Source organism: Cibotium barometz, chromosome 23 (genome assembly GCF_041138505.1).
Source record: "Cibotium barometz isolate CiBa-2024 chromosome 23, ASM4113850v1, whole genome shotgun sequence".
Taxonomy (NCBI): Eukaryota; Viridiplantae; Streptophyta; class Polypodiopsida; order Cyatheales; family Cibotiaceae; genus Cibotium; species Cibotium barometz.
In genome coordinates this window covers 30,460,119-30,478,079 of record NC_141068.1, presented here as the reverse complement: position 1 = coordinate 30,478,079, position 17,961 = coordinate 30,460,119, and the positions used below count along the sequence as shown (strand labels likewise).

Below are 17,961 nucleotides of genomic sequence, written 5' to 3'. Positions count from 1 at the left end.
CCATGTCTATGATGCCCTCTATATTCCCATATTTAGAAAGGATCACTTGAATGAGTTCTAAATTTAAATTAGTCAATTAAATCATGTGAACCATATTAGTTTCTTATTTATTTGGGTGACATATAGTCTAAAAATACGTAAGCATTTTGGGGAGATTCATTTTCAACTAATTGTACAATAGATTCTATCGTATTATATAGGATTTAGGCATGACCATATATACCAATGTTTTGTAATCCTTTGTCATGCATTCCTTTATCTCTGCATTGAGACGAGAGGTAAACCCTTAGAAGAAAAAGAAAATTGCTTATATGTCTTGAAGAAATTTTACATTTATAAGTAAATTTAATTTAAGTAATATTTTTGGCTCATGATGAAATAACTATGGATTGTAAGGGGTATAAGACATGTATAAATTAAATAAGATATTAAGTATGACTTCTACATGTCTCAATCAAGTAATTGTAAGAATAAAAATACATCTAGCATTTTTATGAAGTTACATATAAGTTTGAGAAAGCTAATGTTCTAAAGTGTAAGCTTTGATTTGCTATAGTTTACATTATAGAGGATTTACACCTACAATGTAAATACCTACAATCATATGAAACATGATTTTGTTTTCCATCATACACACATATGCATATGTTGAAAAGAGGCCAAAATAACAATTGTATTGAGCCTCAAATCTTAGTGTGAAAAAGCATGTCAATCTCGAAGATGCTTCTTTTATGGACACTGACAAATGAGCGCTAGAGCGAAGATATATCGAGTTTTGAAAGCAAGAGTTGATGTGACTCTTCTTGAAATCTCAAAATAAGCATGAGCTAATGAGGAAACTTTGACCTAAAAAAAGTTTAGCACATAACTATAATCTTCTTTCATTTATGCTTAATGATAGTCGTGGACAACGAATAATAGTTTTTAACTCCAAAATGTGCTTATTTTGAGTTTGATATTATGTCATAAAGCAAATCAATCTTTCATGACACTTTAGCCTTCACATCCTATTCCAATACACATTTTTTAATTGATAATAATATGTTGTAGGTTGAGTAAGATGATAAAAGAGCTCTTGAGGTGTTGATTTTACTTAACCTTACCTTGAAATGCACTCACTTGGCCCCTTTCAAGTATTTTTACAAACCTTTCCATTTTTTTTGTTGTTTAGTACATTTATAATCAGTCTCAACTTGCCATATTGGTCTAGTATGAGAATGCCTTACGTGGACTCAATCTAGTATGAGAACGCATTAGGTGGACATAAAATCATGCAAAGTTTGGGTTTTAATAAGGTAAAATGTAATGACAAGTTAGCCACCCTTGTAAGATGGACCCAAGTTGATGATTGATGAAAATATGAAGTTCAATATGGCTCAAGTAAAAGAAACATCATCTTGTTAGGTAATAATATTCCACATTTATCTTACATGGAAGTTCATGAGACTATGATGCATTTGACTTTTGTAACCAGTATTTAAGAGTCAAGAAGTAAGCAAGGTACCCCACATCTTATTAGAGTTGTGATGTATGGAAAACATGGAAACTCTATGTAGAATTATTCCCTCGTGGCTAGAATTTTAGTTGTAATGGTAATACTTAAACCAAATGCATGGAAGGAACTTAGAAAATGAGGGAAAAGGTGCATGCGAAATAAGAAAGATGATAATGCTACTTTCTTTTATTTTTTGAGCAATGATGTTCTAGAGAGACTATGTGCAATAAAGTGGGCCATGAGCATAATTACTAGTTGTTTATTGTCGTTTTGGTGTGTACACATCATAGTGCACTTAAGTTCATTTTTATATGACGTCTCTTTAGAAATGAAGACACTCGGGAGCCTTGTGGAGTTGAAGGGGTGAAACCTCCCCCCATCTTTTCCATGAGACTTTTTTATGTGTGGGGGGTGAGCTGTGTGGGACACGGGAGCTCAAAAGATTCCAATGTCAAGAAGGCCATGGGTCTCATTTGAAAGATATGCTTAGCTCACTCTATGTAAAAGGAGGCACCTTTATTAAAAAGAGGATTATAGAAGGTGGGAAGATGCATGGAATGTTTGATCATGCAATAGTTGATGGGGTAAGCAAGGAAAAGGTAAGGAAAATGTGAGGCTCAATGGAGTGGGGTCAATGAGACAAATTGCGTGCTATGTTGGTGAGATTCTCGGTACTGCACGTAAGGCACCCCAAATTCTTAGCATAGGGGGGTTATTTTGCTTCGGTGCCCAGAGTCCAATTGGGCTCACAAGGAAGAATGTTGCACTGATTAACCGTAAGAGCTGTGCACTTGGCGTAGTGCTCTCACAAGTTGCACATGGACCTGGTGTCCCTTTATTATTGAGGAGGAAAGGGGCCCTATAAGCACTTGACTTTGGTGGCAAGGGTGCACATGATATTCCCTTGTGCGTTAGGTAAGGGGAGGGGTTCATATGAAGTGATACGTGGACTCGTGCCATGATGTCACATGAGGTCAATGGGAGTCCAAGGAGGAGGCCTAGTGAATGGTAGTCGTCAACTTGTGGACTTGACTGACGGGTACTTGACGGCGTTCCTTCTCATAAGCTAAAGTTACAAAGGTGTATATATCCATGATCATGATCATCAAATGTAATATATTATACAAGATATCAAGGATTATTTATATACATATAACATGGTTCTATTCCCCAAATCTTACTCTTCTCTCCTCTGATTGATCAGATTGCGCTAAAGACTGGATTCTGCAACTTTGCGGTCCCAGCCTCCTTTTTCTCTCCCAGCTTCTGGTGAGTGTCTCTGCCACAGCTGTTCACCTGAAATCTAGCAACGCGGTTTTGGGCGCAGATCCTTTCGCAAATTAGATCTTCGAGCACAGCCCAAATCTAAATCTAATCGCAAACACGATTTCCATGTATTGGGTTGTGCATAAGATCTCAATCTCTCACTTGGGTCCTTTGCCGTTGTGCCTTTGTTGATTTTCTCTTTTAGGTTCTGGCCTGTGCTGTTTCTCCTTATTGGGTTCTCTGATAACAATCTGCTAACCCTCTTCGGTCCTGTGTTCGTCTGTTGGTTCTCTCTCTCTCTCTTGGGTCCTTTGCCTTTGTTGATTTTCCTATTTGGGTTCTGTGCTGTCTTTTCTTATTTGGGTTCTCTGGTAGCAATCTGCTAGCTCCATACTGTGGAAAACCCTCTGTGTGTCTGTTGGTTCCCGCACTTTGGTTTCTCATTTGGGTTCTTGGCCTGTGCCGTTTCTCCTTATTGGGTTCTCTGGTAGCAATCTGCGAGCTCCATACTGTGGAAAACCCTCTTCCCAAAACAGCGGGGTCATACAAGAATGCCTTCTGTGCCTGTTGATGGTGCTTTCTGAAGCTCTCTTCTAGTGGCTCGGGTTGCCTGCCTTCTAAATGACAACAGCTTCTGCCAATCTAGACACCTCGGACTTTGCTTCGACCTTGCCTTCAAATTTTTTACAACCCCATACCAGTATTGCTGAAGTGGGATTTAATGGAGAAGACCGCCACCTGGAGTGTACCCAGCGAAGACCATAGTAGGCATATTGATAGTGGAGTTGGTCATCAGAGCTCAAATATCTGTAATAAAGATGGTTCTCAGAGCCCTACCAGCAGCAGAAGCACTGAAATGCATCAGACATCAACTGAAGAACCGGCGCAGCTCACTTACACAACTACCGGAAAATTGCCAGCCTTAGCTCCTAACAAGGCATCAGCGATTCATCTTCTAGAATGTTGGCCCAGGGAGAGAGAACATTTCATTTGGATCCAAGGCAAAGCAGAGGTCTTCTGTACTTTCGGAAGCTTCAATCTTCTGCTTGTTCTCATTGTGGTGGGCTATCTGATAACAGGAAGGCAAAAGTTCTTCTTCATCCTTCCTTGGATTGTGACTGTCATGGGCTCCATTATTCTACTGGGTGCCCTTGCGCTGGACTTTGTGCAAAGTCAGAACTTGTGCTTTTACACCTCTCCGGTGTTGTTCCTACTGGCATTTTTGTCTTGGTTTATCCCAAGTTTATCTTGTAATTCTAGCGCTATTCCTGGATCTGACCATGGCTTCTCCGAGACTATGGGCTTGCTTGTCTCAATCATCCTACCTTGGCTGTTAAGTGCAGCTCCAATCATGGCATGGCAGGCTGCCTGTTTTTTGTCGCTGGTCATGCCATTCTTGTTTTTAGCAACTTTTGTCACTCGGATCAAGGCATCAAAATCTAGCATGGATGTGATGGTCATACTCCCCATTGTCATCCTCCTCGCGGCTACAAATGTTTTACTCTGGTATTTGAGGTCTCTTAAGGCATCAAGAATTCTAGGTCTGATTGATACCTGGGCAAATGCCTTTCTAGAGAGCAAAGAGCACGAGGAACAAGCTCATGCTGCTTTGGAAGAAAGAGAAAGGGACAATGCAGACAGAATCAGTAAGATGAGGCACTTTATCAGCTATATCTTCCATGAAATACGGGGTAATTTTCTTTTTCTAATAAAACCTGTTTCTTTTATGCACATTTGCAAGAGCTTTATGGAAAAATGGAGTGTTTTTTAACATCCACACCTTCCTTGATTTCAGATAATCTTCTAATCAGTTGTAAGCTTTGATGTGTTTGAACAGTAAAGATGTGCTGCTATGACACATTGATGTATGTGCAGTTCCATTCAATGCAGTCATGTTGGGCATTGGGCATCTCTTGGCTTCTGACATAACAGATGATCAGCAAGAGATTTTGAACATGATGGATTCGTCTTCGTCCTCCATGATCTGCATACTCAATGATGTTCTTGACATGGGTGAGTAGTTCTTTTATGTAACTCCTTATTGGGCTTCTTGTTCGATTTCCACAACTTGTTTGGAGACCTTCTTGTTAGCATGTTTGATGAGATTGGTACATACATATTAAGTAGCAACGTTCATTTTGCAGGGAAGATAGAAGCGGGGAAGCTTCATCTTGAGAAACGACCATTTAACATGGGAGAAATGGTCAACTCTTTGGTATGGGCTTTCAAAGACACAATGGATTCAAAAGGCATTGAGTTCTCCTTGTGTATCGACCCCACTACAAAGGAGCTGTTATCAAACTACAACTTACTTGGGGACAAACATCGTGTTCGCCAGGTGAGGATTGTGCACGTGAATTATTTGATTTCTTGTCTGTCTTTTGTTGTGTCTTATAGTCTATCATTTCTTGCACTTTTTACCTTGCAAGGAGGGTTTGTGTTGATGATGGAAACTAGGAAAATTTCAGGTCCTTGCAAACTACCTTTCTAATGCTACTAAATTCACTCCTCGTGGTGGCAAAGTAACCCTGCGAATCATCTGCAATGGCACTCGCACAACAGATCCCTTGTATGGGGATGTTGAGCAGTCACAGTCAATTGAAGGGAAAGAATCAATATTTGAAGGCTTGGGGAAGAGAAGTGAGTTCTCCAGTAATGGTGATTGCTTTCCATTGAAGACTACAGAGAAAACTGCAAGTATCACAGTTTTTGTGGAGGATACAGGTATAGGTATTAGCAAAGAAGACCAGGCAGTGCTTTTTGAACCATATATCCAGATTAGTTCAAGTTCATCACAAGGTGGCGGTGGAACAGGCCTTGGCCTAAGTTTCGCTAAAAGGTATTCGCCTTCTCATATCTTCATGAAAAAATGTTACCTGTGTAACTACAAAGATGTTTGTCCAAATGCATATCCTTGATATTGTTGTTATGACATTAGAAGGACCTCTCCTGCTGCTTTTGAACTGCGTGTGGTTGCGTCGAGTATTTGGGGGTAATATTAGAGGGGCTTCCTGATTGGGATCACCCTGAGCTCAAGGAATCCATGTAAACATAGCTAGCAAAAGAATTGAAAGTTGAAGGCAACAATGATGCCTAAACCTTGGGTTAATCTCAGTAGGAGAGGTTCCCGTGACAATCTTGAGGTGACAAACATGCTCTCTTGTTGTCTCTTGATGCTTGCCTTTTCTTTCGGAAGAAAAAGCAGCTTCTTATTCAAATTCTCTGCATGAGCTCCATGCCTGGCCGTGATATTACACTCTTATTAAGGCATGTCTTATCTTTACACCTTTCGGAGTTCACGTCTCTTGCCAAACCAGTGTACCATCATGCCAATTTTTCCAAGACCTTCCAAGATGGCAGGGAAGGTGAATGAATAAATTCAGGTTACAACTTGCAATCAAGGCCGGAGCAAGAGATGTGTTCCATAAAAGATGGGCACAGGGCTGGCATTCATCATGTCATTTTCCCTCTTGCACAGTGCCATGTTTCCTGCCAGTTTCTTGTGCTTTCTCTCTCTTTGAATGGATTCTCTTATCTTGTTATGTGGCAAGATCCAATTATTTAATTAAATTTACTTGAATACATATATCAAATAATCTATATTCATGCAAACGGAGATGCTATGCAAGTACACTGAACATCACACAAGGGATAAGAAGAACCAGGCTGGCTCTCCCCTTTTAGACATTTTTATTTCTCATTGATACAACTAAGCAGAGACAGAGCACTAATACCAAGTTACACAGACCACAAGTCAAATTAATTGTGGTCAAAGAAAATGTGAATGTGTTTTAGACTGGTCTCTGGCAGCATGGGGTTCGAAAAGTAGCCCGTCTAGATGCTTAAGTGAGTGGCCTGGGCTCCTTAAAAGATGCTGCGAAGAGGCAAATAACCCGTTTCTTGAGCTGACAATTGAGGGGAAAGGCTATAAATACCACGTTCTGTCCCTCCCCCACTTCCCTCATTTCTCAACCAGCAAATTCATCTCTTGAAGATCCTATGCAGCCCGGCCATAGCACCCCACCCCTCCACAATAGTTGGAGCCAACTGACGAAGCCCAATGGAGGCGACAAAAATCTGCAAGGCTCTCAAATCCTGGCTTTGTGAAAATGTAACATGACTACTATGCGGAAGTGTGCTTAATGATGATTAACTCAAAGTAATAAAGATTAATGCTAATCACATGCTCAGGACATAGAAAAGTAGAGAGGAGAAGAGAGAGACTCTTTACCTAACCTACTCCTACTATATATTACTGAATGAATGAGTAATTACAATGATTGTCATAGATCCAATGTAGATCTAGACTATGAATACTATGCTTGAACTAAGAGTGTTTACACACTTGGGTGGAAGCCCACAAAAAAGTTTTTCCCAACCAATCAGATCACCACAATCACCTGCCCGTTTGACATTTCTTTATAGACTGTGACCCTTAGCGTTGATGTGTTTGCTGACTAGAGCCCAACAACCACCGTTCCAATTCCGGGCGGAATAGCTTGCCCATAGCTCTCAGTTGTAGGATGCCTTTTCCGTGGGCATGCCCACGGTCTGTAAAGGGTAGTCGCCTAACAATTGTTTATCAAAAAGGTGCCTGCCTAGAGCTCTCAACCTTTTTTGTGGGTAGGCCCGTAGTCTGTAAACACCCTAATACTTACTGTCCTCCAATGGAAAACGTTGATTTGGAGATGAACTTGGCTGATCCAAACTGTTACACTATATGTCACCAATTGGCCGACCATTTGGTCCATCTCCAGTTTTTGCGTCTCGTTCACTTGAGGCCAGGCCGGTGTCTCATGTGAAGAGGCCAGTATTTTGCTGACATGGACGGGAGCCAGATTGGTGCCACCCATGTGTTAGCAGGATGGTGTCGTATGGACGGGAGCCAGACCAGTGCCACCCGTGTATGACCTGGACTGTGTTCGACCCATGGGATTGTCACGCCATGGAAGAGCCAGTATTCGTGCCGTGTTTTGCCTATGGGACTGTCACACCATAGGGAAACTCGTGCCTGGAACTGTGTCTTACCTATGGGATTGTCACTCCATAGGAAGACCAGGTTTTTATGTTTTATGTCGTGCCAGTTTTGTGCCAACGGATATTTTGTACTTGTTCCATGAACGGGAGATATGTCCATGTTACTATTTGCACATGCACCCATATTTTGCATGTTTGAAACTGTTTTCGCATGACATGTATTTGTGTGTTTGCATGCTTGACGTGTTACTTACTGAGCGGGGACGCCTGCCAGTGAGTCGTGAAGTCTGCTCTGTATTCTGACGAGTTTTGGTGCATGTGAACAGGTGGTAAGTATGTCGCACATATTGTTTTAATGTTTCATATTCTAACCTTTTATTTTATAAGGTTAGGTGTTCACATTCACTTAAATGTGGGCACCCTCTTTGGGCACCCACTTAGGGGCCAAGGTGGGGAGCCCCACTTAAGTGAGTGTGGGGGTGGGCATGGTCACCTACCCAAACTCCCCACCCACATGCAAGCGTGGAGTAAACTCCACTTTTATTTTATTTAAAAAAAAGGGCTCCCTCTTTCAAGCGTGGGCATGAATCGCTTCCACCTTATGTGAGACAACCGGCGACTCTCCCTCTCTCTGGCGCACGTTTTCATGAAGGCGACTGCTTCTGTTTCCTCTGCTGCTGGCTGCGCCTCCTCTTCTACAGGCGGCTAGCACTCACTGCAGGTGGTTGCCTTCACCTCCCATACAGGCGTGTGTGTGCTCTTTCTCTTCATAGCAGGCTGCGCTTGTTTTTCCCAGGCGGCTGGCTGCTCTACAACTGCACATGCTACAGGCTGCCCACCATCTATTGGCAACCTCACCTATTTGCTGTCCAGGCTGCGCTTCTGGACCAACTGTGGCGGCTGTACCCTCTACCGGTTCCCCTTCTCAGCAGGCTGCGTGAGATCTCCTGCAGGCTGCTTCACCTCCTATACAAGCGACTGCACCTATTCGCTTGCAGCTCCTACTCCCCACAGGCGGCTGCAGCAAGTATCCCTCTTCTCCATACAAGGTGGTTGCACCTGCTCTTCAGCAGGTTTCCCTTTTACTCTTGCAGGCAACTGTGGGAGTACACTCTCTTCATAACAGGCTGCTCCTCCACACAGCAGCCAGGTCTCTCTCTGCCCTTGCAAGTGGATACTTCTTCTCTCACAGCAGGCGGCTGTGGTTTTCTTGCGGTGGTACTTGCCTTGGTGGTTCACCACGAGGCGACTGAGTCTTCATCAAGGGGACTTCGCACCTCCTGGGTGGCTTCATCATACCACGAGTATTGGTTTTCTATCAACCATCTACAAGTAAGTGAATTTCAGATTTAAGTAAGGTATTTTATGTTTAATTCTGATAAGGGATTCATCCCGCTCGGCCAACACCCGTTCGGTGCCGGGTTGTCCAAGCTATATTGGCGAACCTCGGTCCAAAGGTGCTGAGATCGGGAGAGCCAGGCGTTAGTACGAGAGCGCCTGTTTTTGCGTGGTCTCGGAACACCAGTGAGGCGCTCTCCGCAGAGTCCGGTGAAAGCACAGGACCGTAGAGATTGGACCACACTAGTGGTCGTTCTGCTTCGAGCTTCTACATCAAGTTTCGACTTCGAGCCTATTTGTTTGGTACTGTTTTCATATGTACATGGACATCATCTGGTTCTTGGAACCCATGGAGCATTGTATTCATTAAAAACTCCCAATAAATATATCATATATTGAGGGGGGGGTCGGCCCGTTCCAGCCCCAGTGCTGGTGTCCATCTTTCCATTTCATTTCATTTAAATTTCAAGTTGTATTAAGTTGTCCATTTCAAATTTGTGGTTTTAAAGTTGTGCTATTAAGCGTGTGGGCGTCCAATGGAGTCTTTCCCACTTGACGGGATCGGTTTCATTGGTATCAGAGCACGGTTGTTTCCCTCTTTCTAGTGGGGAAACGAACCTGTGTACTGGACATCCCGCTTTTAGCAAACTTAAAACACAATGGACAGCCAAGGCAACCCTTTGGAAGTGCCAAATTTGAGGGGTCCATCTAGTGCCTCTCGTGGGTTTGATGCCCTGCGAGGAAGACACAAGCCCCTTGAAAGGGTTATTGATAGTGAATCAAAGGGTCAACTGTCTCCAGGAAAGACAGTTATGCTTGAACAAGAGCCTGATGCTATGAGGGCTGAAATGGAACATATGAGAAAACTTTTGCAGGCTCAAGAGCAAGAGTTAAAGTTTTTGCATGAAGATCCCCATCTGCAAAGTGCTATTGAAGCCAGGAAGGCTGATGCTATGGTAGATGTAACTTTTGAATCAATGGCTCGTGAAGTGGGTAAGGAACCAAGGGAGTTGGCACTTGCCTACCTCCTTCGCAAAGGTGATATCAAAGAGGGGGATGACGGAGAGCTGAAATTCAGAAATCCACCTCGTTTGAAGCATGGAGATCCCGCATCCCAGAGGCTGAAATCTTTTATGCAAAAGGAAGAGGTGACTGTCACCTCTCAACATGCATCTTCTCCCCAAGACACTAAGCCTGACAGATATATGTATGCCAGTGCTCATGGAGGGCATGAAAGTCACATGCATGTAAGACATGTATCTCATGGTGACAGGTCTACTTCCAGAAAAATTTTGCCTTCTGAGTTGTCTCATGGAGAAACCATGCCATATGCAGGTAAGTCACATGCATCTGAATTTCGAGTCGTGGAGCACATGCCACCGTGCCCCATGAAACCTCTATGACGGCCCATGGAGCCCATGCAGATAGGGCTACCCCGTTGGAAAAGGGAAAAAGAAAAAGAGAAGACCATGAGCCTTATGCCAGGAAGCTCAAGGAATTCAAGGCAGGTGACAAATTTGTCAAATTTGATGCTTTTCATGGTGAACATGATGCTTCTAAGGTGTTAGCGTTTGTGGCACAGTTCGACATTGCTTTTAGCGATGAGGACTTTACAGAAAAGTCAAAGGTGCGCCATGCTAGCATGTTTTTGAAAGGGACTGCTGCTCATTGGTGGATCACTGAAAAGATCACCAAGGATCCCATCTCCACTTGGAAGGAATTCAAGGATAGATTTTATGCTCAGTTCTTACCACCCAATGCGGAGCAAACTCTCACTCAAAAGTGGGACAGGCTGGAACAAAGAGATAATGAAAGTGTGCAACAGTATGTTAACAAATTCTGGAAAGTGTTGCTGGAAGTGACTCCCTTCATGCTAATCACTGAGGATGAAAGAAAGAGGAAGTTTCGTTCTGGACTGCAACCAGCATATCGTTCGGGTATTGAATTGCACCCGAAACATACGTTGCAACAACTCACAGCTTCTGCTCTTGCTACGGAGCAATTGGTGCTCAAGATTAAGCAAGATCAAGGAGGTTCCAAGGGGAAAGACAAGGCTGTCCCAAATCAGCAAAAGGGTGGACAGCCACCTAAAAAGAACTTCCGGGAGCCTTACAAGGGTGCTAAAGCTGAAAATAACACATCTAAAGAACAGGGCCCAAGGAAGAACAAATTCGGCTTAACCCCGGAGCAAAGAGAGCAATATGCTAAGGATGGAAAATGCTTTTCTTGTGGTAGCAAAGACCACATGTTCCGACAATGCCCAGATCGCAAATCCAAGCACGAGGACAAGCACACCAAAGCTAATGTACATGCAGTTCCTGATGTGCAAGGAAATACAGGTCATGATGCAAAAGAGCGAATGGTTTGCAAAGCTTGGGGGCAAATCAAGGATCAGCCCGCACTCTTCATGTTTGATGACTGTGCAACTGACAACTTCATCTCTATGCAAATGGCAGCTGCATTGGGTACTGAGGTTGAAAACATGGGACCTCAGATTGAAGCTGAAGCTGCATTTATTGGTAAAGAGGTGCAGGTTACCCCTTTGATAGGGAAGTTGCGCATCCATATCCAGGGCTACCTTGATAATGAGCATTTCTTAGTTGCTCCACTGAATGGATGTGATGTATTGTTGGGCAAGCCGTGGCACCATAGGCTTGAGCCCCGCAAAGATTACAAGTCCAATATGATTTCTTTTATGCATAAAGGCCGCATGCATTTTATTGATGCTGGCAAAGAAGGGGATTCCATCCCACTTGTATCACACATCCAAATTAATAAAGCAATGAAAAAGAGTCTTTCAGCGTACTTGTTTTTTGTGCGTGATAGTTTTGTGCCAAATCATCAAAATGTGGATGCTATGTCTTATGATAGGCTGGATTTTCTTAATGCATTCAACGACTGTTTTGCTGACTCGTTGCCAGGTGAATTACCTCCCCAAAGGCCCGAAGATCACCGTATAGATCTTGTGCCAGGTAGTTCTCCTCCTAACAAACCCGCATACCGAGTGAGTGCTGCACAACAAGAAGAAATCATGAAGCAGGTAAACGAGCTTTTAGAGAAAGGTTTGGTTCAGCCCAGTTCCTCACCTTACTGCTCTCCTGTGCTTCTTGTTCAAAAGAAGGACGGATCATTCCGTATATGTGTAGACTATAGAGCTTTGAACAAGCTTACCATCAAGAACAGATTTCCTATTCCACGTATTGATGATATCTTGGATAAGCTTGATGGCTCAGCTTGCTTTAGCAGACTTGATTTGAAGAGTGGTTATCACCAGATACGCGTGGTGCCACAAGATGCCCATAAGACTGCATTCAGGACAGCCTTCGGATTATATGAATTCTTGGTAATGCCTTTTGGTCTCACCAATGCTCCTGCTACTTTTAATCGTATGATGGATAGGATATTCCGACCCCATCGCAAGTTCACAGGAGTCTTCTTTGATGATATCTTGGTTTTCTCCAAGAATGAGCAGGAACACAGAACTCATTTGGTCACAGTATTCGAAGAGTTGCGGAAGCATAAACTTTTCGTCAATGCCAAGAAAAGTGAGTTTTTCCTTTCAGAGATTCATTATCTGGGTCATATTGTATCCAAAGATGGAGTTACAATGGATCCTGCAAAGATCGAGACTATTCGGAATTGGCCCGAATTGCAAAACGTACATCAAGTACGTAGTTTTCTGGGATTATGTTCGTACTACAGGCGTTTCATAAGGCATTTTGCTATGATTGCTACTCCTCTACATGATCTCACGAAGAAGAAAACTGCTTTCAAATGGACTTCAAAGGAACAGGATGCTTTCTTGCAGCTCAAGCATGCGATCATATGTGGTCCAGTATTGATTGTTCCTGACTTGCACAAGTCATTCGTGGTTGAATGTGATGCTTGTGGTGATTGCATAGGAGCTGTCCTAAATCAAGAAGGGCATGCAGTTGCATACGAGAGCCGTCGTTTGCATGATGCTGAGCTTCATATGGATATCTATGAGAAAGAGCTCTTGGCTGTAATTCACGTCTTAAAGATTTGGAAACATTACCTTCTTGGGGCTGAATTTATAGTCAAGACAGATCATCAAAGCTTGAGATACTTTCTATCTCAAACAAAGCTTTCAGAGAAGCAGATGAGAATGGCAAACTTTCTTTCCATGTTTCATTTTCAGATTGTGCATACTCCAGGAAAGAAAAATGTGGTGGCCGATGCACTATCTAGGAGGCCTTATGTTGCTGCAGTCTCAATGGCCTCTCATGGAGATCTATCTGCTATGAGAGATTTGTATCATTTGGATGCTAATTTTTGCCATATATGGACTGATTTGATGGCTGGTCACTCACATGCCTCTTATGTTATCAACGAGGGTTATCTAATGAAGGATAATTGCCTATGTGTGTTGAAGGATTTGCGTCCAAAGGTTATGGACGAATGTCACGCTCCACCTTATGCTGGACATAGAGGTATTATGTCTACTACTCGCATGATTCAGAGGTATTTCTTTTGGCCAAGCATGCGTAAAGACATTGAGGCTTATGTGCGTGCATGTATTACTTGCCAAAAGGTGAAATTTGACAGGCAAAAGCCTCCAGGTTTGCTTCAGCCATTGCCTATTCCCTCGCAACCTTGGGAAAGTATCACGATGGATTTTATTATGGATTTGCCTAGATCCCAGCATGGGAATGATGCTATTTGGACTATTGTGGTGGACAGGTTTAGCAAGCAAGCTCACTTCTTGCCCGTCAAGAAAACCATCAAAGCTGATCATATGGTAAAGCTTTTTCTTGCTAATATTTTCAAGCATCATGGTATGCCTAAATCCATTGTTGGGGATAGAGATCCCAGGACTACAAGCCTATTTTGGAGGGCTTTGTTTGATAATATGGGAACTAAACTTGAGTTTTCATCAGCTTATCATCCCCAAACGGATGGCCAAAGTGAAGCTGCAAATCCAGCCGTGTTGGATTTATTGAAATGTTATGCGGCAGATCAAAAGAGTGCATGGGAGAAGTATCTTCCACTTGTTGAGTTTGCCTACAACAATACGATCCATGCTTCCACAGGAAAGGCTCCGTTTGAGATTATTTATGGCAGAGTGGTCTTGCCACCCATCCTTCGTACAAAGGATGAGATTTTTGCAGCTGATGAATATGTTCGTGACTTGGATGTTGCCTTTGGTCAGGTGCGGACAGCCATTGCAAGATCTCAGGATAAGCATAAAATGGTTGCTGACAAGCATAGAAGGGACATGGAAGTGAAAGAAGGTGATTGGGTATTGCTGAAATTTGAGAAGGCTAGGCTTCGGAAGAGGCCAGGACGAGAAGGATCATATCCTAAGCTTTCTCCTCGCTATTATGGACCCTTCAAGGTGATTCACAAAATCAATGAAGTGTCCTACAGGCTTGCTTTACCTAGTCATTGGAAGATTCACAATGCTTTTCATGTGAGTCTATTTCGGAAATATGTGGGGCCAGATCCTGATGAGCCTGTCACAGAAGATCCACCAGAGATTGAAGAGCTTGAGGAGATCCTCCAGCCAGAACAGATTGTTTTTCACAAGGAGAGAAAGCTACCTGCAGGAAAGCTTTCCAGGAGATACCTTGTGAAGTTTAAGAATTATTTGCCTATTGATGCCAAGTGGGTAAATGAGGATTATTTTGCAGATTATCCGCAATTGTTGCAGGCATATCTTGAGGCTTTTCAGTTGAGGTCAACTCTTTAGAAGCCCGGGGGGATGTCACTAATTGGCCGACCATTTGGTCCATCTTCAGTTTTTGCGTCTCGTTCACTTGAGGCCAGGCCGGTGTCTCGTGTGAAGAGGCCAGTATTTTGCTGACATGGACGGGAGCCAGACTGGTGCCACCCGTGTGTTAGCAGGATGGTGTCGTATGGACGGGAGCCAGACCAGTGCCACCCGTGTATGACCTGGACTGTGTTCGACCCATGGGATTGTCATGCCATGGAAGAGCCAGTATTCGTGCCGTGTTTTGCCTATGGGACTATCACACCATAGGGAAACTCGTGCCTGGAACTGTGTCTTACCTATGGGATTGTCACTCCATAGGAAGACCAGGTTTTTATGTTTTATGTCGTGCCAGTTTTGTGCCGATGGATATTTTGTACTTGTTCCATGAACGGGAGATATGTCCATGTTACTATTTGCACATGCACCCATATTTTGCATGTTTGAAACTGTTTTCGCATGACATGTATTTGTGTGTTTGCCTGCTTGACGTGTTACTTACTGAGCGGGGACGCCTGTCAGTGAGTCGTGAAGTCTGCTCTGTATTCTGACGAGTTTTGGTGCATGTGAACAGGTGGTAAGTATGTCGCACATATTGTTTTAATGTTTCATATTCTAACCTTTTATTTTATAAGGTTAGGTGTTCACATTCACTTAAATGTGGGCACCCCCTTTGGGCACCCACTTAGGGGCCAAGGTGGGGAGCCCCACTTAAGTGAGTGTGGGGGTGGGCATGGTCACCTACCCAAACTCCCCACCCACATGCAAGCGTGGAGTAAACTCCACTTTTATTTTATTTAAAAAAAAGGGCTCCCTCTTTCAAGCGTGGGCATGAATCGCTTCCACCTTACGTGAGACAACCGGCTGGCCACAGTAGGTTGCTTCTTGCTCAACCAAGATATGCATGAGCTACCGAGGGACTCTCCCTCTCTCTGGCGCACGTTTTCATGAAGGCGACTGCTTCTGTTTCCTCTGCTGCTGGCTGCGCCTCCTCTTCTACAGGCGGCTAGCACTCACTGCAGGTGGTTGCCTTCACCTCCCATACAGGCGTGTGTGTGCTCTTTCTCTTCATAGCAGGCTGCGCTTGTTTTTCCCAGGCGGCTGGCTGCTCTACAACTGCACATGCTACAGGCTGCCCACCATCTATTGGCAACCTCACCTATTTGCTGTCCAGGCTGCGCTTCTGGACCAACTGTGGCGGCTGTACCCTCTACCGGTTCCCCTTCTCAGCAGGCTGCGTGAGATCTCCTGCAGGCGGCTGCTTCACCTCCTATACAAGCGACTGCACCTATTCGCTTGCAGCTCCTACTCCCCACAGGCGGCTGCAGCAAGTATCCCTCTTCTCCATACAAGGTGGTTGCACCTGCTCTTCAGCAGGTTTCCCTTTTACTCTTGCAGGCAACTGTGGGAGTACACTCTCTTCATAACAGGCTGCTCCTCCACACAGCAGCCAGGTCTCTCTCTGCCCTTGCAAGTGGATACTTCTTCTCTCACAGCAGGCGGCTGTGGTTTTCTTGCGGTGGTACTTGCCTTGGTGGTTCACCACGAGGCGACTGAGTCTTCATCAAGGGGACTTCGCACCTCCTGGGTGGCTTCATCATACCACGAGTATTGGTTTTCTATCAACCATCTACAAGTAAGTGAATTTCAGATTTAAGTAAGGTATTTTATGTTTAAATCTGATAAGGGATTCATCCCGCTCGGCCAACACCCGTTCGGTGCCGGGTTGTCCAAGCTATATTGGCGAACCTCGGTCCAAAGGTGCTGAGATCGGGAGAGCCAGGCGTTAGTACGAGAGCGCCTGTTTTTGCGTGGTCTCGGAACACCAGTGAGGCGCTCTCCGCGGAGTCCGGTGAAAGCACAGGACCGTAGAGATTGGACCACACTAGTGGTCGTTCTGCTTCGAGCTTCTACATCAAGTTTCGACTTCGAGCCTATTTGTTTGGTACTGTTTTCATATGTACATGGACATCATCTGGTTCTTGGAACCCATGGAGCATTGTATTCATTAAAAACTCCCAATAAATATATCATATATTGAGGGGGGGGTCGGCCCGTTCCAGCCCCAGTGCTGGTGTCCATCTTTCCATTTCATTTCATTTAAATTTCAAGTTGTATTAAGTTGTCCATTTCAAATTTGTGGTTTTAAAGTTGTGCTATTAAGCGTGTGGGCGTCCAACGGAGTCTTTCCCACTTGACGGGATCGGTTTCACTATATGCCTTTGGTATTGGCTCTGCAATACCTGTCTTTGAATGGTTATGAATGACATATGAGTTGCCTTATATAGGAAAGTGATAGCAAGTCGAAATCAGGTCGGTTTCACTTTTCAGGCCATATAAAGTCATCAAAAATGTCATAAAATGTGTTCATATTGTGCCCAAAATACGTCCCAACCATTGGTGCATGTCCTGGGCACCTCCTGGCATCTATAGGGCCACCAAAATGGCTCCAAACTGCCCATAGATCGTTTTATACACAATTGCTTCTTGAAGGAGCAGGTGTGTGGCCCTCTGTCACCACTCCTCCCTTGGTGGATCCCGCGTTTCGTGGAGTTCTGAATGCACGGCCCCGTCTCATCATCATCCATTGTATGACACCATCTATCTGGGCACAATTCATATCTTCCCGGAGTGATGCCAGTCAAATGTGGAATGAGATTCAGACGAGGTTCGGGAGATTATCTTCCGTGAAGATTGCTAAGTTGGAGGCGGATCTTGAGAAGATTACCATCAGTGACTCAGATAATATCATTGATAAGATTGGGGAATTCACAAGGATCAAGAGGCAGCTTGAGGAGTATGGGAGCTTGTGGATGACTCCGCCGGTCCTTGCTAGGGAACTCGAAGACAACCGCCACAAACACTATGGTTGGGGGAGAAGGGAGCGTGGATCCTCTCAGGGAAGTACCTCCGAGAAAAACATCCGGCAAGCAGGCTGCCAAGCATACTTCATACAATGATCCTTCCAGGCAAACCTTCTGGAGAGATACAACATAAATAAAAATGAATCAACTAGGATCCTGGGCAACTTCATCCAACGAGCTGTAGAAAAAAATGATTGAACAGGGAGCTCCTGGTGGGCACTTCATCCAACAAGCGATCACTAACTGTATTACCATTGTCATCGCCATCCCCCGGGCAAAGCATCCGGCAG

General features: G+C 44.0%; 1 protein-coding gene across 2 annotated transcripts in view; it reads left to right on the top strand.

Moving 5' to 3' along the window:
- Positions 1-2,605: 2,605 nt before the first annotated feature.
- Positions 2,606-17,961, top strand: part of LOC147625842 (two-component system protein A-like) — a 40,550-nt gene continuing 25,194 nt past the window's right edge. Inside the window, exons 1-4 of one of the 2 annotated variants that reach the window (XM_086817419.1) lie at positions 2,606-4,452; positions 4,637-4,774; positions 4,906-5,099; positions 5,230-5,600. In XM_086817419.1, coding sequence (XP_086673545.1) covers positions 3,483-4,452; positions 4,637-4,774; positions 4,906-5,099; positions 5,230-5,600 — 1,673 coding nt within the window. In that variant the 5' untranslated portion in view covers positions 2,606-3,482. The remainder of the gene's footprint in view (positions 4,453-4,636; positions 4,775-4,905; positions 5,100-5,229; positions 5,601-17,961) is intronic. The other variant, XM_086817420.1, reaches the window with a different exon arrangement.